Here is a 27,663-nt window from a genome sequence, read left to right on the forward strand (position 1 = left end):
CCATCTGAAGCAAAGGCAGCACCTGTTCATCAGCCTGTAAGCTGAACAGGTTAGGGGCAACAAAGGCTCTCCAGAACCTGTCCTTCAGGAATTCCGAACTGGGGTTCCTCACCCTGCTGTGGGCTGGCCAATGTACGGCTTGAAGCCTGACAGGTACTGCGGAGCATGTACCGCTTTACAGAGGTTACGGGCTTACACTGGTGTATGAGGAGAAGTTCAGTCAGCTCTGCATCGTCACTATTGTGCCTTCGGAATGTCTGAATCTAAACAATTAACCATTCTCCACTTAAAAATCAAAAAAACGAACGGGAGCTTACCTGCCATGCTCCTGAATGCCCTTGCTAAGCTTCAAACAGCTGTGCAGTAAGCAAGTTCAGTAAAGATGTAGGGAGTAGTCATCGTTTAATTGCGTATCAGATGTCTCCTGTCCAAGAGCATCACAAATAGTTTATAACAGCGCGAAGATTTCACGAGAGAAGATGTGTTTGCAGCAGAGTTCCCTTTATTTCATAACATTAAGCACACAACCATTAAATACACTTGACACTTCTACTGTGCTGTCTAAAAAGCTACGCACCAATGTACACATGGCACAAATCTGGTGGCATCCACTTCCAACCAGTGGAACACCTAAATCAAAGCAAAGGCTTCACATAAAAAATAGATCTTACTCTCTGCAACTGTATTCTTAAAAAATGATGGCAATGACGAGATTGAATGGAAAGAAAGTGGATTACCGAAGCAACAATCACCTCCCAGATGTAATGCAGAATGTTATTTCTATCAGCTCATCTGCAGATGGCACAAATGAAAGCTGATTAAGGCAAATGCTTCTTAAGAAAGGCGATTTCTTGTAAACAACAAGGAATTTTTTTTTTCTTCATCAGAAGCTCTTTCTCAGGAGTGACACTTGCTGTGTCCTCGGCCCCTGTGGGGGACCCCTGCCCCTCTCACTGCTGCTCTCTATTTCTGATGGGGTTACACAATGCTTTGTGGAATGCCAGCTTGCAGCTGGCTGTGGGAATGGCTGAGCTTTCTTTGCAGGTGGCTGCAGCAGCAAAACGTGCCACCGCAAGATTTTTCCAGTGGCCTGTCTGGCCTTCGTATTGTGCTCGGCCTCTGGGCTTTGGTATCTGACTGGCAGTGTAGTGTTTGTGACGTGTTGTGGCTCACCTATATCAAACTATTCACCAGCACAACAATTCAGTAAAAAAAGAGTGAAGGTGTATTAGAAAAAAAGTACCTTATTTTAAAGCCATATTAAGAAAAACTAAGCTATGCTTTCATTTGAAGAGCTGCTGTGCACAAATGCTTTGATCCCAAACTAATCAGTGTCTATTAATTAATTGGCACCTAATGAATAGCAACATAAGTCACTAAGCTGTCAAGTTTTTTTTAAGGGGAATTTCCTCTTGGAAGTTGAGCATCTTCTCATGTCCTGACTTGAAATTTTCCTGCTTTTGTAATATACTTGACACCTTTAAAAGGCTTGTATTTTTCTCCGTACATGTCTAGGCGATTCACTTTCAGTCCTGAAAAAGACAGAAACAAGTACCAAATTAAAAGCAGAACGCTAGAAATCACACCAGTCTGTTGCAGAAGTCCTGCGTTCTGGAAGCACATTGAGATGGGTTAGGAAGCCGATTTTCCTTCCTGTCACCCATTCATCTGGTTGAAACAGCAGAAGAGACCGTTCTTGTCACCTCATTGTGGCTGCCCTGGCAGGGAACGACTTTTCCCTTTCTACTCAGTGAGCCAACACCCTCCGTCCAAGGGATGTGCCATAGAACGGATAAGTCCATCTTCCACAGCTCCTGTACGCTGCACTCGTGCGCTGCACAGGCAGACGAAGCAAAGGATTTAGGTTTTCTTTTAGGTTTAGAATTCTTTTTGCTCTAAATTGTAATTGCAGGGACCCACAATCGCTCTACTAACCCAGGAATGCCAGCAGCTATTCATACCTACGGTTTCAGGCTGTCCCGTGCCTTCTCACAGGCATCCAGCCACTGGATCCACTGTGTTTCACTAGATTTAAACTAGTGGGTTGCAAGTTTAAGAGGAAACTGCAGGATTCTGTTCTTACAGAAGGACTAACTGTCATTTACTCAGCAGTCTAGGAAGCAAAAAGACCACAGCCTGGTACCTGCCTGGAAAGGTACTATGCATACTACCAGCAATTCTCATCTAGGGCCTTCAGTCATCCTCCTGCTTTCTGAACGTGAGCCTTCGCTGTTAGGGTCTGAACCCCGCCAAGCTTGCTTGCACAAGCATTTTACACATGGACAACTCATGTGATTTAAGTGTTTGCAGACAGGCCTTGTTTGCTCTAATTTACTTTTGCTGTTACCCTACAGCCTTCATTCGGATTTTACTTGCAGATTGTTTTGAAGATTAAAACCTTACCAGCACCAGAAGGAAAGAGTAAGAAGGGAATTCTTTAAAATTAATGGAGTTTTTTAACCACTAGAAAGGGATTTAGTGGTAGAAGGCTAACGCGAGTCAAGAGCAGCACACTAAATCATCATCCATCACTCTTCACTAACAGGATAAATTGGCATGTTTAATGCAGAAGTCAACAAAGAAAAAAGCATTCTTCTGTACACTTCTCACAGTCTTTCTTGAGCAAAACAAGTGGGAATTCACAATGCCCAGTAAGGGAGTCTCCCAGCAAGGGTAACTGTTAGGTTTGGGTAAATCAGACTTTACTGTTCTGGACCCAGTTGACTTTAAACCAGCATCTCCAGTTTAAAGACTTAACGGTTTCCTACATCGTTTCCTGCTGCTACTCATTCCGTCAGTACCGATTTCACATAACGCCCACTCACCTGAAATTGCAAGCTGTTGTATCTTAAACTGGATGTTTAAACTTGGATTCTCCTCTGGCTTGGGGGCTCCGGACTGCAGGTTCACCATGCCCTTCAGGTTTGGTAGCTTCTGAGGGGTAATTTTGCCCACGTCCCACGTTAAGACCTTGTCAGGAAAGAAAGAAGAGTAGCAGCAGCTTTCTAGGAAACAACCTCTGAGCTCAAGTTCCCATCAAGCTTTTTGTTTGCAGGCTGGGCACATTGTGGCCTGGTAGCCCTAAGAAAGACCCCACTGGCAGGGAGAGGGGTGGTTAGGGCTGTGGCAGGTACAGTGGCTTTGCGTCCCCAGCATAGCTTTTGCCCTCTCAGCGTTGCTGAGTTGGTCTGTGCGCTTAATACGTCTTGTTCCCTTCGTTAGCAGTGGTTGTTCCTGCTGTCAGATTGGGTCAGCTAGATCTGTGAGGCAAGGAGAGTACCCAGCACAAGAGGCGTAGGAATTTAACACACGAGAATGAGGAGGGCAGGAGCAAGGCACTTGGCAACAGGAGATGTTTAAGCTGGAGTTAACTCTCCTAAGGGTCACTTGCTCTCATTGATTCTTACACTTTAAAGACGCACGAAACCAAGTCGGCCCTTTACTCATCCACAAGAGGTTTTTTTTCGTTCTTATCGTAAACTGAAAATTGTTGATAAATGCAGAAAAATTTCAGTTCTTTCTACTTTTGCAGTTACAATCCACCTAGTTATCCCAACTCTTGATAAAAACACAGTATAATTTATTTCTGGAAAGAGGAAAGGAGACTTCAAGTGTTTTTGTTGTTTTTGTTTATACAAGATCAAGGTCTGTTCTTTTTGAAACAAAACATTACTTGGAGAGCTTTCACTTATGATTCACATCAATTGCTGACTGAGATATTCCAAGGGCAGCAGAAAGCTCAGAACAGGGTGTCAGAGCCAGAAGAACGGTTTGGCTCAGACTCCGTTTCAGCGAAGTAGCTCCTGGGTACTAAAAAGCTTCAGGAGCTTTAGAAGGCTGAGGTCTCAAACCCCAACTCAGAGGCAAGAAAGCAGGAGTCCTAAGACACGGTTTTTCAGATCCCCTGTTCTCCTTCCTGTGTGTCTCCAGACAGGTCTTTCAGAAGAGGTTTTTGTTCTCATCTCCTGCTCCCTGTTTTCTCTGGCTACCTGTTTTCAGGTCTACTGCATTTTCTCCAGATAAGTGCATTTTAAAGAACATAGATTGCAAAAAAAACCACAGCTGAAACCAGCAGCAAAATACTGCTGCATCCACTAAAGGGAAATATTAGGGGAAGTGAAAGAGCAGGGGAAAGGAGGGGATATAACTCATGATATATGAGGGGATATATGAGATAACTCATAAACATAGGCTGAAGGGAAAGTTTTCTGCTAAATGTGGAACACTGCTCCAGTGCTCCAGTGCTCTGCAATAGGTATGACTTGTTCTGATGCAATCTTAGATTATTAAATAAATGAAAACTTAAGACTTACTTTAGTAACGGGGTCAAATGTATAGCTGCCTTGTGTAGCAGTGAGGTTCATATTGAGTACGGCCTTTGGCATGTGAACTGTCATGACAACTCCTTCCACTGTTTTCCCCATATTCTGTTTTGGTCCAATGGTAACATCAAATCTTCCCGAAGAACTATTTTCCTTAAAACTGATCATGTGCTTCACATATACAGGAATTGCCACCAAGCTGAAAAGAAAAGACAGTAGCTGAATACATCCTGGCTACTTCTCTGCTCCAGAAAATAAATCTCGTTTCTCATAAATAGTTCTTGTGTTTCTGGTAGGTATTCAGGTTAGAACCAGTTTGTGTTGAAAGTGAAAACTGATACTCAGCTCTTCAACATCATTGTTGAAGTGATTTTATTAGTAGAGAATCATGGGGAAAAAAAGATTCTCTTCCAAATCACTTGTCCTAATCTCTTTCCCTCCATCTGTTTATTTTTTAAAGTAATCTCACTAAGCCAATTCTCAGAACATCCATCAATCAAATCGGGCTTAGTTTGCAAATATTCAGTTTAGACTTTTTTGCTTTATTCTTTTTATGAAGATGCGAGTCCTCTATGTATACAGAGAATTAGCCACAAAGCATCTAGCAGCAACAATGACTGCCAGGGATGAACAGCCCTATATTACTGTCATGTGTGGTTCATCCCATTGAAGAACGATTGCCGAGTATCAGCAGCTCACTGAAAAACCATTTTCTTGTTGTAGTGGGGACAGAGCAACAGCTGAGACAAAATCTGAGGAGATGCATTTTGGCAATGACGGCAAAGTCTCCCATAACAAGGAGAAACCTGTAGTTGCTCAGGTGGAAAGCGGTAGGTGGCACAGCTGAAGAACTGGCGTGTCTGAACGGAAACGTACTTCTGTGAACTGACACGGTAGGAAATCAGCCTGAAATTCCCATCGGGAGGAATAAATGAAAGGACTCTCTCAGACTCCCAGCGTTTGAACCGAATACATGGATGGAAGCTGACGTCGTCCAGCAGGCGTGGGTTCTGTAAGTAGTGGCAAAGCAGTAAGTGAAACCTCATTGAGTATCAGCTACTGAACTCTACACAATTCCTGTTTCTTAGACTCCCGAGTATCATTCCTGACCATTATCTGAGACATGTTACTCAGCTAGATGGATTTCTGGTCTGACCTGGTACAGCAGCTCCTGTGAGTGTATTTTTCTGTACAGACAAAAGCCACTCCCACTACTGAGTAGTGCAGCAACTTCTACAGTACACTACAAAACTTGTTATTTTTATATGTGTGACACATGAAGCAGTGATTGCACTTTTGAAATCATTTAACTCTGATCATTAAGAAGAATCCAGAGCACTTGAAATTCCCAAATATTTGCTAAATTTACCATGAAAGAAAGAGAAAGATCTGGCATTCCTGAGAGCTTAATACATGAATCGATAACACCTTGGATTTCTGCAAAGACTGTGGAACCTGCAGGGGGAAAAAAAGACAGACACTTAACATTATTATCAAGGGCCTAACAAATGTTGTGAAGTGCAGCTAGAGACCACAGATGACATTTGCACAACACTCAAGAACACACCAAGCACAGATAGCAAAGGTCATTCCAGTTACCTGTGGCCTGGGCAGCTTGCTGAAACACGAGCCAGAGCAAACAGCTTGTCCCAAATCAGCTAATTGTGCCTATGCCAGCTGTTAGACAGGACCTGTACTGGATGTGCTTGAACTGGTTGCCAGAGCACTAAGCAAATAAGATTTTCAGAATATGCAAGCTCTGCATCTTCCTTTCTTTCACCCTTGTCCCCTGTCTCCAGAAAACTAGCAAGCTGTGTAGTGGTGCAGGGAAGTTGAAGTACATCAAAACAGCCAACAGCAAAACATTAAGTCTGTGTGTGGTGTAAGGCTCCGGATAACCTTGGCTTTCACAAGCACTGCTGGCTTCACAGTGGGATTATGTATTCATCTCGATGTTAAATAAATCTATAGGAAAAAAACTCAAACAAGCCCCAAAGCAAGAATACCAAGCATCTTACCCAGGAAAGGCTCATTTTCTTAAATGCCTTATAAGGCCAGAAAGGCATGAGCAGGACTCTGGACTAACTAGCCCTACAAGCAAAGGTTACTTTAAAAGATATGTAAAAACTGTTGCTGATCTAGCCAAGGGGAAGGAGAAACTGTGGTTAATACTTTGCCTGAAAAGAAGGGATCCCATTTCAGATGAAAGCAGTTAACCATACCCGTATGAAACAAAATAACCCCCCTATTCTAGAGGAGCTACTTTACCTACTTCTTAGTCCTAGACAAGGTCAGGAAGAAAGATTCTTGCATTGCTAGTCCCCAAGGGATCAGAGCAGAAAAGAGTAGCTATTACTACTGCAGTGGATCCTTAATAAGAAATTTAAACGCTCAGTGGGCACTGATTAGGCTTGAAATACAAACATGGTCTGGACTATAACTCCTCAGACTACGCACTCGTACCACTCCTGGGAATCCCGTTGAGCTAGGAGAGTAACACAGCCATCAGGGGGTTCCGACTGTGGCTGCCACCTTCTTTTAGTTTCAAGATGGAGAGGGTAAGTGTTGGAAGAAGGGTTTGCCAGAGTCAAGAAGACGCTCAATATGAGTTATGCATCTTGCTCAACTTTATTAGTTTCTAACACTACTTATATAGAACCGATACACATGCATATTCATAAAGCAGAAATATAATTGGTTAGTAGTCTCTAAACGCGCGCGGTTCTCACACCCCTAATTATCATGACTAAAATAAGCATTCTATCCATGTAGCTAATTGTGTTGCTGTGCTTCAGCCTTGTAGTTTGTTACTCCCTATTTTCCCATACGGGTCCCTATCTTTGTTGGCCCTGCACCTGCTTTCCCAGCAGCTGTAGCTTGTTACAGCCACGGCCTGTTGGCACAGTATAATTACTTGGTCTCAGGATTCAAGAATAGCTCAAGGCTACCTTTCTTGTTAACTTCAGCAAAGCAGCTTCAGTACAATTCTGATTACAGGCCTATTCTGATACCAGGCCTGGATTGTGCAGATCTTCAGAGATTCTAAGGCCACGCTTCTGCAGCCATTCTTCTACAGGTAAGAGATGCACAATAGCTATTTATGACTGTCCAGTTCAACGGTGGCCAAAGCATTTGTCAAATTGGTGTATGGAACCAAAGCAACACTGATGACTGCTACAACACCAGCAATGAATGAAGAAATCAGATTTGCTTACTGCCCTGTACCACCACAAAATGCTCTCACTCAGCCTTCAGCTATACTAGCGGATGGCCCCAGTACTAAGTAAAACAGCAGGCTCCTGTCCATGCTGTAGCAGTTTTCTTTTTGGATCTTTTTTTTTCTACTTCTGGGCACTGGCAACATTTACACAAAAGTTACCAGATTCCTCCTCAGAGTTAAATCTCAGATTAAAGATTTTTCTATTTGAAGATACCATGTTTCATTTACATGGTATAAAAGAAAGGATTATTAATATTATGCTTCATAGCATCTGGGTCCAGTTTCTATGTAAGGGAAACAGTACTATGCAGCTATTTTGCACCAATTTTGTCTTTCTATCATAGAATCATTTAGGTTGGAAAAGACCATGGACATTGAGTCCAACTGTAAACCTAACGCTGCCAAGTCCACGACAAAACCATGTCCCTAAGTGCCATGTCTACCTGTAAATCTAAGATGGGACAGCTGAACTGCTGCCTCAGAAATTTTCATCTCTCCTTGATGACTACTGAGGGAGCGTAGATGGCTAATATAGGCTTAACATCTGGCTTGTAGGTCAGAAGAAAGCTGATGAAAACTTTTGTCTTGCCCACTGGAGGGCCTATGAGGACTACAGTAAATTGTTGGCAGCAACAATGGAAGATAATTTTGTGATCTTATTTAAAACTTCAACTACTTTTTCCATGTATATCTCTTAAGAGATAATACACAAACAGAAAACATTCAAGTAGAGTATTTCTTGTGGATGTTCTTGAAGCAACCTAAAGCATATTGCCATTTTAAGATGAACTGAAGAAATATATTTGGGCATATCATTTTAAATGGTGTATTTATATTTAAGATATAGATTCATGTATATACAACACATGCAAAAAAGCAGTTGGACTGTATTGGCTCTAAATATCAGCAGCTAAATGTAAAACACATTCATCAAAAAAAAATGTTTGCAAGGCATCTTACCTGATTTGTCTATAATCGCATCAATTTCTTCAATGACATCAAAATAGGCTTCGTTGTTTGTGTATTTTACCCCTGCTCTGCGCCAAGGAATGTTGGACAGCTGTCCAGTGGGAAGGGTGTCACCCACATTACTGCTGCCTTAAAAATGAAAAGGAACTCAAAATCAGTAAGTAATTACAAAAGGAATGTTTCAACTGCCAAAATTAAGAATCAAAGCAAGATGTGCCCTCCCGAATCTCAAACTAGAACCTGGACCACTAAAACTTCATTCATTAGGTGACCTGAATGCACCTGGAGCATGTGTCCAGATTTAGGGATTTTAGACTATAATACAAAAATACAAGGCTCAGGTGACCAGGAGGTTTGAGTAGGAGGAGATATGGGGCTAGATCCTGTAAAAGATTTCATCACTACCATTCAAGACATCACAGCTCCTTGTGAGGGCCTCAAGCATGCTTTCCCCTTCTCCTAAACAGGGGTCCTCACACTTTTTACACAGGGGGGCGGTGCGCTGATTAAGTGGCAGGCAGTCATCTGTGGCTGCTTGGTTTCCCCCCCAAACCCCTGGCGGGGGGCAGGGGGGGGGGGATGTCTGTAAATACTGGGGGCCAGATTGAGGACCCTGGGGGGCCGTATCTGGCCCACGGGCCGTAGTTTGAGGACCCCTGTCCTAAGAGTTTTAGCTGTCTGCCTTCAGGGCTGATTTACTGCTAGGAACTGTTAGGGAGAAAGACCTGGAAGATGCCTTCGGAAGGTGTCTCCTGCCCTCTGTTTGGGAGCTATTAGGCGGAGGCTCTCACCCCGGGTACCCATTGCTACCTCGCAGCAACACAACAGCCACATGTACACCTGACCTTGTGTCTCATCGATCCAGACTCTGGCCTGCAGACTTGACTTTCTGCCTTGACCTGTCTCATCATGATGGACTTTCCTGGCAATCGCTGAGCTGTAGGTGATCCTGTTACTGCCTGATCCTGATCCTGACCTGGGGCTCAACTTCTGGGCTCTTTAACAGTGATGACTGCTGTCACCCTTAGCACCTGGTTCTTAATACCACTTAATGTGAAAAAAGGGCTTCCTGAGCTACCTAGTTCTAAAGTAAACTGATGATTCTTTAAAAAGGAAAAAAAAAAAAAATCTTCTGTGGCTTAGGTGACTGATCTCCGAATCTCACTATAGTGGAAACAACTCCCTCTGCTAGAAGTAGGTTTCAGGACAGGGCTGCAGCTCACGTTTGCTTGTGCCCTTTAGCACAAATGTGGTGGCATGTCTGCCACGTGAAACAGCTTCACTGAGAGGCTGGTGGCCAGTGGTTATCGTTCCTACACAACTCGTGGGGTAGGCCCTGTCCTAGCAAGCAGGAAACACAAGTTTTCATTCTTTTGAGCTAGCAAAATAACTCATACAGAAAAACTCCTCTCTAAAGTCCACCCCGGTGCTATAACAGAGGGGGGAGGAGTTGCAACCACTTTCTCACTCCATCTGCATTGCTGAAGGGGAGCAGCTGCCGTGTCCGTGCCTCGTGTCCCTCGGCAGCCTCACAGGGTGCAGTGGTGTACGCAGGCTGGACTGCAGGCCAGGTAGGTGGGAGAGCTCTCAGGCTGCCATTTCCCACCTGCTCAGTGCTGAGCTGCTGATAGTGACAAGACTCAGGCTGCCTAGGCAGGTGCTTTAAGCTCCTGGGTAATTCTAATAAGGCTTTAGATAAAACAAAGAGAATTTGATGGTGCAGCCCTTGGCTTCAGGAGCCTTAATTCCCCTTACAGTGGTGCACCTAGTCCATTAACATCACAGATATTTTTCATAAGTATAACTACTACCTACCATCCAAAACCACATTTAAACAAAAAAAAAACAACCGAAAACCAAAAAAAACAGAAATTAAAACTGATGAGGTTTATACTCAAAGATTAAACCTCATGTGCTAACTCAAAGACAGCTCCTTGGAGCACCACACCTGTGTGGCCCTGCAGCCCACCTACAACCCTTCTCTACCACAACGGACAGGCAAAGACCCCGCGTATCTCTGGCCCCGTGTGACACCTCACGGCATACCTCCCTCGCACCTGCTTGCCAGCCAAGCAGATTCCACCAGCTCAGCTGACAGACATGTGGCCCTGTCAGTGCAAGACATACCCATCTGCAACAGCCTGAAACCGGCTCCAAAAGCGATGGATGCTGATGGTGGTGGGGGTGGGGAAGAGGTTGAAGACATGTAATTTGCTTCCCTTCGTGCTATCTGTTCCCAGACAGCAAAGATTTATTAGATATCTGCTATATACCTTTCCATAATGATTTCTTACAAAACACATAACCTTCTCCAATGCCCCTCAGTTATTCAGAGCTTGGGGCTAGCTCTGTACCGACCCTGGAACACCTGTCTCCAGTATGTGCTGCCTTTACTGGGAACTGCTATTCCTGAGGGACTTCAGCAGCTGTGGCTGGACCAGACGGTGCCATCGGGGATATCAAAGGGGCCAGACATAAGCTGCAAATAAGGAAGAAGTTGCTTTTACTCAACGCTTACTTGTGAGAAGTGGCAGGACAGTGGCCTCACCTTACAGATTCACACCAATATGATACTATTTTTTTAGCTATGAGGCACGCTGGGGCTTTGTTTTTAAGCAGCCAGTCAGCACTGAAAATTATTTCTTCTCATACCTGTGATGGAGTTGACAACGGAGCGCAAAATTGTGGGAGGCTTAATCAGCTCCTTCAATATGTTAGATTCTGTTGCCAGTGGAAAGCCATTGTCTAACATTTCTTCTAGAAGTTCATACACAATAACTACGTTGTCCTTAATTGCAGTCTCAGAACATTCGCCGAAGTAGTCCTAAACAAATCAGAGATTACAAAGGAGAGGATTTTTATTCCTGTTAAAATGCGTTGCAAAAGTTCAGGTTTTTTGCTTACGGAAACCCTCCAATACATCAAGGAATTTTAGTGCCTAAACTGACCAGCTACTTCTATAGTTGTATGGTATCATATGTTAAGGTTACATTTATCATCTAATTAGAAATAGAGAGCATGAACAGTGAAATTAATGTAATCTGGTTTACTAATATATATGTCCCAAAGGTTCTCCCACTTGTGAACATCAGCACACCTTCAATTAGAAGACTTGTAAATAAGGAGACTATCTTTTGGCAATGCTCAGTCTTCACAGAGGTTCCTTTATGTACAGTATCTGTGAAATAGGTTGAAAACCAATGCACGCTCCGCAGCTCTTTCCTCCCTACAGAGTGCTTCATGACTGCATGCCCCTTCTTTTCATTTGTATAACATGAACAGTACAAAAGCTTACAGAAAACCAGACAGCATTTACAAAGTGGGATTTGGGTTTTAGTGCATGTACACTGGTAACTATAAATCAAATGAATACACAAAATACACCGTCTTTTCCTCTGTATTCTATAAACCAGTGCTTGACTTAAAAGTTGCAAAGGGGAAAGTCACTGGCAGGAGGGTTTATTACCTTTCTTTAAAAGATGAAAATTTCCTTGGAATTATTTTGACTTTAAAATTATTTAATGGTGAACACACCTGGAAAGTATCTGCTACTCGGTGCAGAAATTCAATCACGAAGAGCGGTGGCACTTCTGTCTGTATGACAGACACAAAGAAGATTTTATCCCGATAGATGCTGATGAGGTAGTGATGTGGTGTTGAGATGACAGGAGGCACATTCTCAACATCAATTGCTTTCTCCTGAGCTTCAAAGAAATAATCACACACAGATTGGCTCACAACACTCTTCCAGTGCTTCTCCAAGAATATATCACCAGAACAGTTTATAAGAAACAGGCTGTGGATCATTTTCTGTTGGAAACACATTCAAATAAGTTAAAATAAACAAAAGGATATAAGGATTGACACTATTTCTTCTCCAAGATTGCCTTTCTCGCAATGGTTATTCTTTATTAACATGTGCTGCGAATTTAGGAAAAAGATCTGCTTTCCTCTTTTATTTAAACTCCATTTTCTTTATTTAGAGGAATGCTCCACCACAAAATTATTCCACAGTGGATTAAGTCACTAACATGTATCACAATGTAAGCAAGAAGCTAGCACCCTTGATTTCCACTTTCATCTCTATTTGGTATTTGTAATTATTTCTTAAAGAAAAGTTCCATGAGTTGGCACTCACTTAAACATGTTTGGCAACATGTAAGGGTAACATATGTAAAGTTTCATGTGGCAGAGGAATCGGCATAAAGTTTATAGATATAACTAAGAATTGCACTATATTAAAGATACACTCTAGCTTGTTGGCTTTCAGCTATTGAACTAAAAAAGTGGGTTTTATTTGCTGGCTAATTGATCTTTTACTTATGATCTATGCCAAGCTGCACTTGGATAAAGGGTTGGAATTCATTAAAAGTACATAAAACTAGGAGTTTAAATCTGACTTAATGAATAAAATTGCCTCAAAAGCGCTTGACACATAGGAAATATGTTTACAGAAAATGTTTTACACTTAAAAACTAACTCACTCATAAAAAAGGGGAGTATGAACTGCAGATGAGGAAGTCGTTGGTTTTTCTTCTATCTTTAAAGATTTACAAATAACATGCCTCAGCCACTGATCCTTCATTTCATGCACAGGACAAGATGCTTATCTGCCTTTTTTGTAAAACTAATTCCCAGTCTATTTCTCAACTTTCAATGAGATAGCAAGTGAACTAAGTTGTTGATTCAAATGAAACGAATAAACTATTTTCTCCACATCTACAGAAGAGACAAATGCTATCAGATTTCAGGTTATCTCTTTAGCCTTTACATGAGACAGATACAATGCTTTAATTGCCCTGCAACATAACCATCCTCTGACAAAAATAAGGTCCATGTTTGAACTCAGGCTTAGAAAACAGAACAAATTGTAACCCAAGCACCAGCAGCTCTAGGTAAAGGTAACCTGGTAATTACACCCTGCACAAATTCATTCTGTAGTTGGAGAAGCTGCCCCTGCCACTGGCCGTTCATCCCTTCTGCCTCCCAGGTACAGATCTCAGCAGATTATGTGGCTCTGCAATTACCAATATTAGGAAACTGGTCCAGCCCAGAAAAAGTAGTTTTTGGTCGGATCGGCTTCCTTATGCCAAGTTATTACATTGCCAGAGTGCTACAGCTGGCACAGAGGAGGTGGTGGAAATGGGCTGATGTGAGCAACAGAGATACCCCGAAATGCAGCATATTAGCCTTTGGAGGAATTCAAAAGTGGCTGGAATGAGACCAAACAGTTACTGGGCATCCATACCTTGAAACAGGAAGACCACCATCAACTCTGCAGGTCCAAGAGAAGCCAGATACATCTACCAAAAGCGTACCATAATTTTAATTAATCTTAGGCTATTTGGTCAGGATCATGCCATACAAAGCAGAGAGAATTTGCTCTTTCACTGATGTTAACTCGGGCACAAAAATGTGAAGATGGCACAGAAGCATCTAGATGTAAATGGCCCGGTCCCACGGAGATTTTAAGAAGTCCAAACACTGTATGGTTAAACCTCACTCCAGAATACCGGAATAAGCACGTAGCTCCATCCAGAGCGAGCTCTCGTTACTGTGTCTGAAGCCAGACTGCCCAGAGTACTAGGCTGACCTCCCAACACTGAAAAAGTGGTCTGGCCCTGTAGATCTTGACAAAACAAAGGTACGTCTCCCAAAGCTCACCAGAGAAGGTGAAAAAAGACAACTAAAGAAGCTTTAGTTAGTCGGCTACTTCCCTCCACCTAAGTCAGCAGATGCGGGAAGGGAGCCAAGATCCAGCTTTTCAAATTCTAAACTCCAGCTGCTCCTTCACATGCATGACAGCAATGTGCTCATCTTCACTGAGGCCTTGCCAGATCTTGGATACTTCCTGCTAAGAGCATGCTGTCTTTGGTGGTAGACACAAAAAGATCAATAGTCAAAATGTGGACAGAAAAATTCAACTAAGCCACTATGGTTACATATAAAAGGAAGTTCTTTTGCAAATTGTAATTGCCAATTTGCTTAAAAGTGGGAAATAAAATAAAGCTACAAAGTGTTATTGCAGATATTTCCACTGTCTCTCTCCCACACCAAATTAATCTCTAATTTAGTTTGTTAAAAAATTGGACAACTTTAATACTGTAAGCACAGCATTCTTATAAAGGAGATCTGACACAATTGCTTTAATCCAGTTCAACTTACCATGTTCTGAATTTAGCCACTGCTGAACATTAAAACCCTCCAAAAATCTCCTGGATAGCCACACAACGGTGGCAAGTATAATCAACCACTGAATGTCAGTATTGTTCCACACCAAGGCAACCCAAACATATGAAGGTGATCAGCTATAAAGCTTAGAATAGTTCTCTGTATATTTTAATATGGTTACAATAGCATATCTGTTAACAAATGCAAGACCCAATTCCTAGCAAATGCACACAAGGCTGCATAGGAGAGTTACAGTACAAGCAGCACCAGTAAGGCTCCACTTCCAGCAGACTGGATCTACAACCCACTGGGGAGAAGCTACACTGGAGACTGCAGGCAGCTTCAGACGATCCTTTGACAAAGTGTTATTAGAGAGGTGCAGCAGCATTTTTAAGCCCGAGCAGCTATCCTGCTGTTAACGCTCACACAGCTTCCATTGATCAGAAATGAGTGCATTTGTCACGATATACTTTTAACAAGCGCAGCCCTGCAGCAGGCCCACGTAACTGCTGCCTGAATACAGCCACTTTGTTCTACTGCACCTGCCGCAAGCTCCTGGCACACAAAATGGCTCTGTTAGCAGGGCGGCCTCTTCTTCTGCGGCAAGTCCCACTTAGGATATTGGACCATGATCGAGGCAGGCATGGGTAGCCAGAAAGCGCGGCAGTGCTGGACCACCATGCCTTTTCATCCATCTGCCCCAAGCTGCCAAGGTTTGCGTGGCCTCCTGATGAACTGCTGTAGCAAACCGATCCAGGGGACCATGCCTGGCAGGTAACAGCTTTACAGGATCTGTGGAAACTGAACAGTAAAATCCCACCTAGCTCCCTGCCCTGTCTTCTGGGTAGGAAGACAGGGATTACAGGATTTCCCATGATAGATAATTATTCTGCTTCTAGCATTAAGAGTTCCCTTCAAAACCCCTCACATACTCCTTTCCTCGCTCACAAGTTTTAGCAGAGAACACTGACGTGCTGCTAATTTGAAGCACTCTAGAAAATCGAAGCTCTCTCCTTGCAGTTTAAGTGCAAAGCAGGCAGACGCACGGGCGCGAGCCCTGCTCCATCAGTCAATGGGCAGCTCAGTTTGTATGCTTCCCAGCACTGACCATAATAAAGCAGCTCCTGTAGCAGTGGGGACATTGGTCTGTTATACACAAGACAGTAATTTGATTTATCCTGCACACTGTCAATCAACTGGCACCAGCCAATTAAAGATGGGTTTCATGTTGGATATCTTACAACTAGTAATACTACAAAAATATCTTATATAAGCTATTATTTAGCAAAAAAATACTGACAGTGCTCCCAATACTGCAAATTTCCCTGCTCTTTCTGAGTGTGAGATTTAATTTCACATAGACATCCCTGAATCCATTTCTCAGTACCCTACCTTCTTCTATCTCATCAGAACATCAGATTTGCAAAGAAAAAAAGATTTTAAAATGCTGAACATAAGAAATCAATCTAGTAACAGTAAGATTCCTCACACCAATAGGTCAAGTTAATACTTGTGGCCAAACAGCAAGGCATGTTAAGACCTGCAGCACTTTGAGGGCAAAGGTCTTGAATCAAAGTTTGTAAGTTTAAAAAAACAGTAGCAAAATCACACTGCCAAAATTTACGAACTGTGAGAGTACCTGTGCAGCAGCATTCACACGCACCACGGCGAGGTGGCAGCGTAAACCCACTCTATGTAAAATACTGAAGGTGTCCTTCTAGGAATATTTCAAAAGGACAGCCTCCCAGCTCTCTGCTTTTAGGCCTACCTAAGAAGCAGACTGAAGACGTCCATGGATTATCACCTGCATCTTTAGTCCAGAGCAAGCCATCCAAGCTCATCTTTAGGAGGCCAACAGCCTTCCATACCACTGCCTGCCTGAAAGGCATCTGATGGGCACTGCAGCAACAAGCAGACCAGCAGAGGTTTGGCAGCTGCTTCTCACAGATCCCATCCTTGCTGACACATGGAACTCCACATGATTCTTTGCAGTCATTTTCATCCTACCAGAATTTGAACTCCTGACAGAAAAAAACTAAATATTTTAATTCAGGCGTCTTCAATATGCTGTTTCCAAGCCTGTATCTTTTCTTTTGACTAAATCTGGATTTTGCGATGCTACTATTTTTTCAGTCTCTTGGCACAGAAACATCTGGCCTAAAGTCACAGCAGGCTCAAAAGACAGAAGTGGAGCTCATTGGCAAGAGGGAGAGGCTGTGAGCATGGGAAAAAAGACTGATTGCACATGCTTGTCCTTAGCTACGATTAAGTACTCTAAAATGTAATTAATACAGAAATACCGTTACCAGCTGCTTTTCCATAACACTGAGCTGAGTTACAGTCAAAGTTCTGAAAACCAGGAAGCGAGGAATTTATTGCTGACCTCTGCAATGCCCTTTCGAGCTAGTTATAATGACTGAAAACAGCTCAAAATGGGACAATCACTGGGAAAGTATTCCATAGCTTCCGTGTTCCTTGCATTTGGCATAGCTGCTCTGAAGGGTGGAAGGATTAGTGGGGGTGGACTCTCTCAGCCTCTGTTAGGTATCTGCGGAAATAAACTAGTGACAAGCGAACGGGAAGTAATCAAATACTTAATCTGGAGAAACAAATAAGCTAAAATAGGAAGTCCTACTTCTATTTTAAAACTGGTATTTTTGTCACAACCAGCTGGTTGGTAGTTTAGCTTTTTCCTATAAATTCAAGATGTGACACAAACATGCCACAGATGTGGAAAACTAAACCACCTTTGCTCCCTACCTCCCCAACCCCATTCACCAGCTCTTAAAAAAGCAAACCCATGAAGTCCTATCAAACACCTGAACGTCGATTTCAAGATGGCCAACACGGCAGCTTTGAATGTCTGTATACCTGCCCGAACCAACCTGACACAACCTTGGAAGTTGTGATGCAAAACCAATACACCTGGAAGTCTCCGATCTTACTAAAATGTGCATGTGCTGTAATTTCAAAGTTTTTGTAAGGCTCCTATCATTGTTAACATATCTTACTGCTGCTGCTCAAGACCACTAATCTTTTTGCTTATAAGATGCACACAGCATACATATCTGCACATTACAGTGAAAACATTTTTGCAACTCTGCTTAACAACTTCCCGGTGTCCCTCTCTGTTAGTTAAACAAAACTCCCCTAATCAAATCAACTGTAACTTAACACCATGAAGTGCTTCTATCTGTACAACTACTGAGACGCCTATTTTATCAGCAAGATCATCCCTATTAAAGACTAAGCACTTCGCTTCCCAGATGCTCAGTATACATTTATCTACCCTTACTCTCACTTAAAACACTGTTAGTAACTTTCTGGGATTGTGTTTTTAAAAGGAAATAGTCCTTTGAGAATACTCTGCAGTTGCCTTACATCAGCATTTGGTGTTGGTAACAAAATTTCCAACTTCCTCCATGCTTTTACTAATAACATTCACAGTCTGCTTAAGAATTTGTGCAGCATTTCATCTACTGACTGATGAGCTTTCCTGTAATACATTTGCATGGCGCCTCTGTTCAATCTAGTTCCAGTATATATCCTCTAATTGCTGGCAAGATAGTTCCATCTCTTGCCAACGGAACAATATTGGAGCCTGAATAATTGAACAATGTTAGATCCTGAATAACTGCAGCTCCCTTCGGGACCCGCAAGAACAGAAAGCTTCACTGTAAAAGCTGAAAAAGCAAGAGTTTCTTAGGAAAAAACCACCAACCAAAACAATCAAAAATTCATTGCTAAAACTAAATTTTTACATGAAGATGGAACATTTCTAACACAATTTACAACTAAATCAGCTGCTTTAGGACTAAAGGGACCATTTAGGAAATCAACTCTCTGAAAGCAGTACTGAATAGATTGAGATGGCCAAATGGACAGAGGTATGGTGAGTATCTTGTCATGCATTTACTGTCAATGGGATTTTCAGGAACAGACTGGTAATTAGGTTCGTATTCCAGCCAAACCATGGAGAACTTTACACAGCCAAGGCAGCAGGATTCAATCATAGGCTACAAAAGCCTCATCTCAATAGTTCTTTGGGAAGATGTTTTCCATCGTGCTCTCCTTATTCACTGCTCCAGCAAGTCTGACGGACTGGAGAGACAGTGCTACCAGCTTTATACTGTTCTTCTTTGCAGGCTCTATTTTAAGAGGCACTTGAGGCTCCAGAAAGGACAAGCAGAGTGCCAAAGAGCCACGCACTACTGAAATGCTTGATCAGAGCCAACAGTATCACTGGAACCCTGCTGTAAATGACAGCTCTTACTCGTGTGTGCACTCTGCTACACCTAGTCCAAACACAGATAGTAAGAAGGCAGCACCTAACCACTTTTACCTCCCTTCTCTTCCCTGAGAAGAGAGCACAACAGCACTCTTTACCTCTTCAATCCCATATGAATAAAATCAGGCTCCTGGATACTAGGTCTTAAAGAATCTTCTACGAAGTTTGTAAAAAAGCAGCCTCTCGTGCGTTATGTTGAATAAGCATTAAAATAATTAGACTGATTTTCTCTGCATTAACTAAGTTTTGAAAGTTATATGGAAAGCTGTAAGTTGGGAGAAAATACAAGGGAAATAAGTAGAAGGAACTTAACATTTTAAAAAGGTTTAGTTTGTTTTCTTCCTGTAATTACAGCCATGAAGTACAGCTGCCACTTGTCACCTGCTGTTCAGACCTCTCTACCTCAAGGACTTCAATTTCTCTTTCATGAATCCTCATGACAAGGTTTCTGTTTAAGATTCCTAGCGCAGAACTGCTTGTAATGAGAGCTTTGTCTGAAAGAGTAACTGGGACTTAGCTGGTGCATAGCTATTTTGCGCAACAGGAAATCTCATTTCTGGACAAGGACAGCAAAATTAAGCACCACAGTGTGTGGAGTGGCCTTAATGTTTAATTCGCCATCTGCAAGGAATTTTCAGGTATGTGCGCAGATGGAAAAGAACCTGCTTGTCCCGTTTATCTTTTTTTTCCTCCAAAACCAGATTTGCTTGTGTTTTTGAGATAGCACCCAAAACACCACAGATTAAATCCAATGAAATACCACTCAAATGTTTTTTGTTGGTTTTGGGGTTTTTTTTTGTTTGGTGGTTTTTTTTGTTTTGGTTTGGTTTGGTTTTTTTAAATGAGAAGCTGTGTACAACTCAAACCTGCCAGGAACTGCCAGGTGAATCATTCTCACGGTTGGCGTAGTCAGTTCCTTTGTAAAACACTGCTTCCATCATTTTACCTCTTGCAAGAGCAATTTAATTTGCTTGTGCTCTTCTTGCAAAATAGCTTTTCCTCTCCCATGCTGCAGCCTATGAACGTGAATTTTCAAGTATGATTTTTCTGGCCTGGTTCTTTATACAACAGCTACATTTAATGGCGAAGCTATTCCTCCAGTTTGATCAGCATCTAACAGCTACAAATCATTTGTCATACCGAAAAGATGGCAAATGCATTGCTACTTCAAACCTGATTAGCAGCGAATGAAAAGAAGTGACAAGCTCCACTCAGTAAACCCCGTTAGGCACCGAAGGGCAGCAGCGATGTGCGGTGCACAGCGCTGGGGGGGATAACGGATTAATTTCTAGTGCATATTATGCAAATCCACACTCCCAGGTCCCCTTGCTAATTCAGCAAGTACAGCACGACCAGAGCGACCATGTTTGCAGCGGTGCTGCTGAGGAAGGGCTGAGGTGAGCGGGGTGCCAGCCCCCCCCGCAGCCCCGCGGCTTCGCCTCACGTTTCCCACCCAACCTCCACCGGCAGCCCCCGAATCGGAACTGAACTAAACCAAAGGGGCTCCCCGTGCACGATCGCTCCTTTCCCCCGCTGCTCGTCGCCTGAGAGCGGCCTGTGGCGGGTCCCCCGGCGCCGGGCCCCGCTGTGAGGCGGCCGGCGGGGGGGGCTCTGCCCGCCGCCCTGGCAGGCGCTGCTGGGCCCGCGCCCGCCACATGCCCCCAGCAACGCAGGTTTCTTTAAATATTTTTTTATTATTATTCGAACACGGAAATAATAGGTATTTTAAATAGACACCGAACAGCGGAAATGGACGCCGGTAAAACGGGAAGTCTGGGATTCCTGGGGCACGCTCCTGCTGACAGGAATGTCACCCCCGCCCGCCGCCCCCAACCGCCGGGGCCGGGCACAGGCGGCTCCCCCCGGGAGGGGGTCCGCCACCCGCTGCCGCGGCCCTCCCCACCGCGCCTGCCGCCGCTTCCCCCGACGACGGAAACCCACTCCCCGCCGGTGAGGCCTCCCTCAGCCGCCCCGCGCCCCACATACCTCCCCCGGCCCGCTGCGGCCCGCTCGCCCCGGCCCGGCTCGGCCCGTCCCGGCCCGTCCCGCTCCCGGGGCAGCGGCCAAGATGGCGGCGAGGCCCGGCAGCGCGCGGGGCCGCCCCCCGGCGGAGGCGCGGGCGGCCCGGGCGCTGCCTGCGCTGAGCGCCGAATAACGGGCGCTCCCCCCTGCGCCCCTGCAAGGCCCGCCGGCCCCGCCGCCGCCGCCAGCCGCCCGCCGGCAGCCCTGGGCCTCGGCCGCGGGCAGGGGACGGGGGCTGCCTCCGGGCGCGGAAGCCCCGCAGCTAGGCGGGCGGCGCGGCAGCGCACGGCCGAGCGGGGAGCGGCGGGCGGCGCGGCCTCCCCTCCCTCCCCGTCAGGCGCCCGGCGCGGTCGGTCGCTCCCGCCCCCCGGTGGCGGGGCGGGCCGGGGCCGGCGGGCGGGCTGAGGTGAGCGGAGCGCGCCGCACGCCGCCCAGCGCGAAGATGGCAGCGGGGGAGCCGCAAGCCAAGAAGCTCAAGCTGGAGCAAAAGCAACTGAGGTAACGGGAGGCGGGAAGGGGGTCTTCTTCATGAAGAAGCCCCGGCTGATACCGAAGGGTCACCGCGTGCCGCCCCCGGTGGAGGACAACACACGTGCCGCCGCCGTGTGGGCCCCCGCCGCGGGACCGCGCTCCCCTCGCGCCGGCAGACCGCCGCACGTGGAGACGGGCCCGCGGGGGTCCCGGTGCCCAGCCGGTGCCCGGGGTCCCGGTGCCCAGCTACCCTGGGGTCCCGCGGCAGTGCGCCGGGGCTGGTGCAGGTCGTGGAGCGGGACGCTGCCTGCGGGTGCCGGCGCTCAGGCGCAGCGGGGGGTGTCACCCCGTGTTCTCCCTCCTGGAAAATAACCCTTGAAAGCCCCGAGTGATACCCCCGAGGGGCTCTCTGCCCCTTTTAGACAGGAACCGAGTTCTCTAAAAATCCTCCGTGACAGCCACGTTTTCTTCAGGACACGTGGAATGTTTGTAGATGTTTTTGTACAGAAATAATCTGTGCCATTTGCTATATGCTTCCTTATTTATGTGGTCGCGGTACGATCTGCCTGACTGAATCCCGTCTGATTGATGGCTTGCATGGAGACAAGTCATTTATTTTGAAATGCCACAGCAGAGAAATGGAAGGTTTCCCAATGCAGGAAGCACGGTCAGCGTGAGCGCTGTAGCAGAGCTTTTGTTGGTGCAGTTTCTGGTTTGTTTTCTCAGGATTATTCAGACGTGAATATAATTGTAAGATAGCTTGTCTCCTTCCAAGTATTGAGTATATGGAGAGGATTAATGACATAAGGATTGAAAGGTCCAAAATTACCTTGGCCATAACTAATAACTCACGCAAATATAGCATAAAAGTGATGTACTTCAGCGCTGAGATGAGAACATCCCTTTCAGTACTGATGTCCTTACTGAAAGAACTAATCCTATTAAATTTGTCAAAGTCGAGGTACTTGCTCCTTTGGCAGCTGAGTGACTTTTCATGTCTAATAATAGTTGACAAGCTCAGTTGCAGATAGTGGAAGAGGAAGAATGTAACTGAGCTCTCTGTAAGCAAAGAAATGGCAGGCAGCAGCGCAAGGTTGTGATTAAAAAGCAAGAGTTATTTCCGTGGGCATAAAGCGAGGTGGAGCAAAAAACTGGCAATTGCAGTGTTTCTGTTTATACAGCTTATTAGAGGATTGCATTTTACCTGCTTCAAGCCTAAACATGAAAAATAAGAAATTTGAGAACCTTATCGGAGCACTGAGTTAAAAATATAAGAGATGCTCACAGTGGAATGACAGGTGATGTGCTCTGATAACAACTGATTAAACTGAAAATACTACTTTTGTAAGATATCATAGCTAAAACACGAGGAACGTTGTTAGAACTTGTGTACTCTGTTTCACATTATTTCAGTGTGAAGTGTCAACTAGATTCCAGCTCTGTTTCATAAGAGGAGAAAGGCCATAATAAACAAGTGATCGAATAAAGTTAATGTGTGCTGTGGGTCGCAGGCTGGACTCGTGAAGTGGTTGAGGTGGTTGGACCGGATTTGGCAGACCTCTGCACTCGTTTGAACGTAACAGCAAGAACATGTTTGGCTGAGTGGTGCTGTGGGACTTTGTCCCGTGTTAAAAGCCAGTATGGAAGGTACCAGAATGGCTGAGGTTCCTTGACTTTGTTGTATTTGTAAGGAGGTTCTGTTGTCAATGCAAAGCATTGCTACGTATGGTCGGGAGTATTGGAAACAGTTTAAAGATTAGAAAAGAAGTGAAAATTTTGAGATAGCAATATCACTTGAAAATTCTGAGAGATGATAACTTTGTATTTGTTATGCCAAGAATTATAGGAGAATTCCTTGTTCTCAGCATCTAGATCCGAGACTCTCCAGCCTCTTCAGGAGACCATGACTAACGGAATTGACAAGGATGGTCTTGTACCTTACGTATTCCTCATATAATATGAACCGGAATCTTTCCCATGGCTACCAAGAAAACTATTTTAATAAAAAAATATGACATAAAAATTAAATTTCACTTCAATATAAGCCGCACCTTGTCAACAATAACAATCATTTCCTTCCTCTATATTTTTTCTATCATTTTCTCTCTCAAAGTGGCATCAGGGAGGTTTTGTGGGTATATCTTTTTTTTTCTTTTTTTTTTTAAAGTCCCTTTTGATCCCTTCAGCCAAAGGAAAGCAAATGTTGCTCCCTCATGAGGTGAGCAAAGCTGACCGGGCTCAGCTAAAGTTGTTTGAAAGCAATATAGGATGGCCGGCTTTTGCCACCCAGTGAGCAGAACACAAAGCTGGAGACCCAAACTGGTGTTCCCAGCTCAACAATGCGTTGTGCTGACGTTAATCTGCTGGGCGGCAGGTTTTGCATTGTCTTTATTGACGGGTGCAAATCCCCACTAAAACCAGCGGGCTTTAGGCAAGGCCGTTAAATGCGTGCTGCGTTGTTTCAGGCTTCTGACTACATCTCTGCTGTGCGAAGTTGAAATATCATTGTGTGTGTAAACTGTACTGTTTGAACAGAAAATAGGCTTGCAAAACTACAAACGTTTCAGGCTTCTGACTACATCTCTGCTGTGCGAAATTGAAATATCATTGTGTGTGTAAACTGTACTGTTTGAACAGAAAATAGGCTTGCAAAACTACAAACGGCTCATCACTGAGTGGTAGCATCAACTTGCTAGAAACATCATGAGACGATGCTTTAGAGGGGAATTACTAAGGATTTGTGTCCTTTCATATTTGGTTTGGTTTCATCTTGGAAGTCTGTGAAAACCGCAGCCAGGCTTCTGCTAACAGACTGGTACAGGTACAAAATAATTGGAACATTCTCTGTAGAAATGTTTGAGCTTACATGTACGTGTCTGTATAGAAATACGCGTGTGTGCAGAAGGAAAAAACGAAGGAACTTGTGAAGTCCTCCACTGTGAAGTCCCCTCTGCTGCATTATGGCCTTCTGGCTGTTCTGCAGCTGCTGTATTGATTGAATAGTCATGACGTGGCTGGCTGTTTGGACAAATCAGTTTATCTACGTGAAGACAATGTAAGCATTGAATTTGACAAATAGTTCCACTGAAAGTTCAAAGTACAATAGTCCTCTTCTTCTGCTACTATTAGACATCTCTTCCTTCTCAGAATAAATTATCAAACAGTCTGTGGGCAATTGTTATCAAAAGCTGTCCTTTGTCATTACTGTTCCACTAGATTTTAGACAGCTTGATACTGGTGACTGTGAAAAATATTGCTAATTTCATGCATTTTTAATTTTCTTAATAAGATGGCTTTTAATTTAGCTTATTCCTTCATCAGCTCTCTACAAATGAAAGAAGGGATTTAAATTAGCTGTGACAAAGCTTTCGGTTAGAACTTAGTAAATCATTTTTCTTTCTTTCTTATTATCTCTGGCCTTTTTTTTTTTTTTTTTTTTCAATTTCACCTTGCTCCCCATTTGTATTCATTTCAGTTTCTGTCTTCATGGCTTATACTTTTCTCACTTTCCAGTTTCTCCTATCTGCAAATATGGGTAACTTTTTCCATGTCAGTACTCTTAATGGCCTCTTAGTACAAAGGAAGATCTGAAACTGAAGCACCTTGCTGTGTTTGCTCCCAGAAGAATACAAGTGATAGACTTTTTCTTCAGGTGGATATTTAGACCCCTGTGGAAAGCAGAGAAACAAGTGCTTTTGAAGACACTAGCAACAGACTTCGTTAAATCTGCTTTATTTATAAAAGCAGCAACCTTCCCTTCAAAGCTGTGTTGACAGAAATATATCCAAAACCGGAATTTCCATTGCTGCATGGAAAATACCTCACTGTTACAGTCCAGGCGCTCATTTCCATTGTTCAGATGTGCAACTCTCAAATTACTGTTTAGATTGACACATGTCTTCACCTGGCCTTTGATGTAACCCTGTGGGATTTCTCGCATAGTGTGTTGTATTTCCACAGTTTTGTGTTCTTGTATTGGAGAAGCTTGTTAGGGTGTTTCTGTCTTTTTAATTTGAAGTAATTCCTTGCTTTAGGGGAAGGAGTGTGTAACCTGAGGAGAGGGGAGGTGGTGGGAAGGCTTTTTCTGCTCTGGACCAGGAGCATGGCTGGTGACTCTTTCCTTTCTAGTGTCACCTGCAGCCCGCCTGGCCAGAAGAGTGGAATTGATGAACAATGGCAGTTTACACAGACTGATACCCTGCAGAGACATCAGCCTCTGACTTGGTGTGCTGCCTCCCCGAAGGCAACAGGACTAGTCTTGTCCCTAGAGCCGCTCGCAAGCTTGATTACCTGTGGGAGGGGTGCCAGTGCAAATATGCCTATTTCATCATGAACCTTGAAGGTCCCGTGATTATTTTTTGTCCCTGAGATTTGCAAGTTCCTGCTTTTTCAGCTAATGAAAGGCCCGTGTAGAATTACTCATCTACATTCACTCAGCTCTCCTTTCTGGGCATCTTCCTTGTCTGTTTATAAGTAATATTAGTAGAAGTAGTTGAATATGGTGTCAATGCAACAGTGTGAAAGGTGCTTTCTCTAGAGCAAGACCTTGGCTTACTCTGTTGTTACTGAGGTATATTTCATGTGGAAGTGTTTGAAGCAGAACTCTGGCTTGTGATTCAAGGTTGTGATATTGCATTTGAGTAGTTACTTACACAGGCATGGTCTGCAAATATTTCACAAAACCAGTTTCAGAAGCAGGGAATGGGTTGCTGTCTGAAGGTTGTTCATTAGTATTTGCTGGCAATGTATTGGAAAACCTTATCTTCTTGAAAAAAAGTAAATTGAACTTGCAGATACAATGTGAACGCTATACTATCTCAAGGCTGTTCATGTTTTATTTGCATAAATTGCTTAAATCTCAATGTACATACTAAAATAATTTCTATAATAATTATCAAAGCTTTTCTTGTGTGAAGGAGAGAAGTGTTTGGGTATTACTCAGAATTCAGTGAAAGGGAAAGGGGTTTTTTCCATTTTGAACTGTAATCATTTCTGTAGTGATTGTTTGACTGCAGTCAAAGCTGTTCCCCACTTGAAGGATATGGTAACATATAAGCTACTTGCTGACTTTATGTTACCTTGGGATTTCATTTACAGTGAAAGATTTCTGTGGTGTGGTGTTGGGGTTTTTTCCCCCTTGTACATCCAGTCCTACAAAGCAGTTGTAACTGTCTCAAGGGCTAGGCTGTTTGACTAGAATAAGATAGAAAAAAAAGTATAGCTGTCTGCAATATGATGAAGACTTAGCAGATTTACAGACTTGGCTTTGCTCTTGCAGCTGTGTGGTCTGTGAAGCTGCATTAAAAGAAATGGGATTGTGCTATGGAATTTTAAAATAATAAAAAAACCCCTTTTAACGCTTTGCTACCAGGTCCAGACAAGATAAAAACCCCATCTTATTTTATGTTGCAAAATATGAAATACTCTCTGCAGAAAATTTTTTGAAACAACCACTGTTCTAGTAGAAAATACATGCAAGCTCTGCGAAATGTTGTTATTGAAAGAGAATTTCTGGACTTCCTGCCTGCTATTCCCATTTTATAATGTCTGCTGAGGCCGTTATGTAAAAGATCATCTTTCTGTCTTGCAAAGACAGAAGAGTGGGCAGCTTATCTAAGATTAACCTTAATTTTGTACTTTGGAGAAATTGAGTAAAATACGGGGGTTAATGGAGAACTTTTTGTTCATGTATTGTAAACTGGATGATTCATATCAAATATTTGTGGAGTAAAGCGTAACACCTTAGTCCAAGGCCAAGGCCTAATTGCCTGTATCTTGGATACACGTTACAGATGTATAAAATGTATAGTTTCATGGATTGCTTCAATAAAGTGCAATTTTAAAAAGTTCTCACATGCTTACCTGTTGTTGTGTCAGGTAGGGGTACAGTTCATTTTTAATTCATACCGTGCTTGAAAGGATGTGTTTAAAGTGAAATCGCCTGAGGAATAGTTGGTCATCGTGTGTAGAGGACCTCATATGGTCATGAAGATTCTTTCCTGACCCATGTAGTAACAGGAGCAGTTTAGAGAGATTGCAGCTAGGTCGTATGTCAGGTATTGTAAATTTTTAGATGCAAAAGCTGTGCATTCCTTATTTCTCTCAGGGATTTCTGAAGCCAAAACACATGTGAAGGCACAGGTTAGCTGCCCCACTCAAGCAGAGCAAGTTTGGCAGGTGTCAGGGAGCCTGAGCAAACT

The 27,663-nt window shown here is 43.7% G+C and overlaps 2 protein-coding genes and 1 long non-coding RNA gene across 4 annotated transcripts in view; 2 read left to right on the forward strand and 1 right to left on the reverse strand.

Moving 5' to 3' along the window:
- Positions 1 to 480: 480 nt before the first annotated feature.
- On the reverse strand, positions 481 to 21,109 carry AP3M1 (adaptor related protein complex 3 subunit mu 1). Of its 2 annotated transcripts, XM_080403190.1 has the most exons (10): positions 20,957 to 21,104; positions 13,760 to 13,814; positions 12,046 to 12,321; positions 11,164 to 11,335; positions 8,503 to 8,640; positions 5,692 to 5,777; positions 5,199 to 5,332; positions 4,314 to 4,521; positions 2,826 to 2,970; positions 481 to 1,532 (listed from the first exon to the last, which is right to left on the reverse strand). In XM_080403190.1, exons 3-10 carry the CDS (start codon positions 12,316 to 12,318, stop codon positions 1,432 to 1,434), a joined length of 1,257 nt encoding a protein of 418 aa, XP_080259316.1. In that variant the 5' UTR covers positions 12,319 to 12,321; positions 13,760 to 13,814; positions 20,957 to 21,104; the 3' UTR covers positions 481 to 1,431. The 2 variants fall into 2 exon arrangements, with proteins under 2 accessions (XP_080259316.1, XP_080259315.1); XM_080403189.1 differs by lacking the exon at positions 13,760 to 13,814 and having other exon boundaries at positions 20,957 to 21,109.
- Positions 21,110 to 21,198: 89 nt separating this feature from the next.
- ADK (adenosine kinase) overlaps positions 21,199 to 27,663 on the forward strand; it is a 291,562-nt gene continuing 285,097 nt past the window's right edge. The window contains exon 1 of the mRNA XM_080403196.1: positions 21,199 to 21,490. Within this exon, the coding sequence (XP_080259322.1) occupies positions 21,435 to 21,490 (56 nt within the window). The 5' untranslated portion in view covers positions 21,199 to 21,434. The remainder of the gene's footprint in view (positions 21,491 to 27,663) is intronic.
- LOC308069998 lies at positions 21,497 to 27,313 on the forward strand. The gene is made up of 2 exons (XR_013930585.1): positions 21,497 to 23,928; positions 24,031 to 27,313. It is a non-coding gene; the product is annotated as an uncharacterized lncRNA (long non-coding RNA).

Source organism: Falco punctatus (assembly GCF_963210335.1).
Source record: "Falco punctatus genome assembly, chromosome: 9".
NCBI classification, from domain to species: Eukaryota; Metazoa; Chordata; class Aves; order Falconiformes; family Falconidae; genus Falco; species Falco punctatus.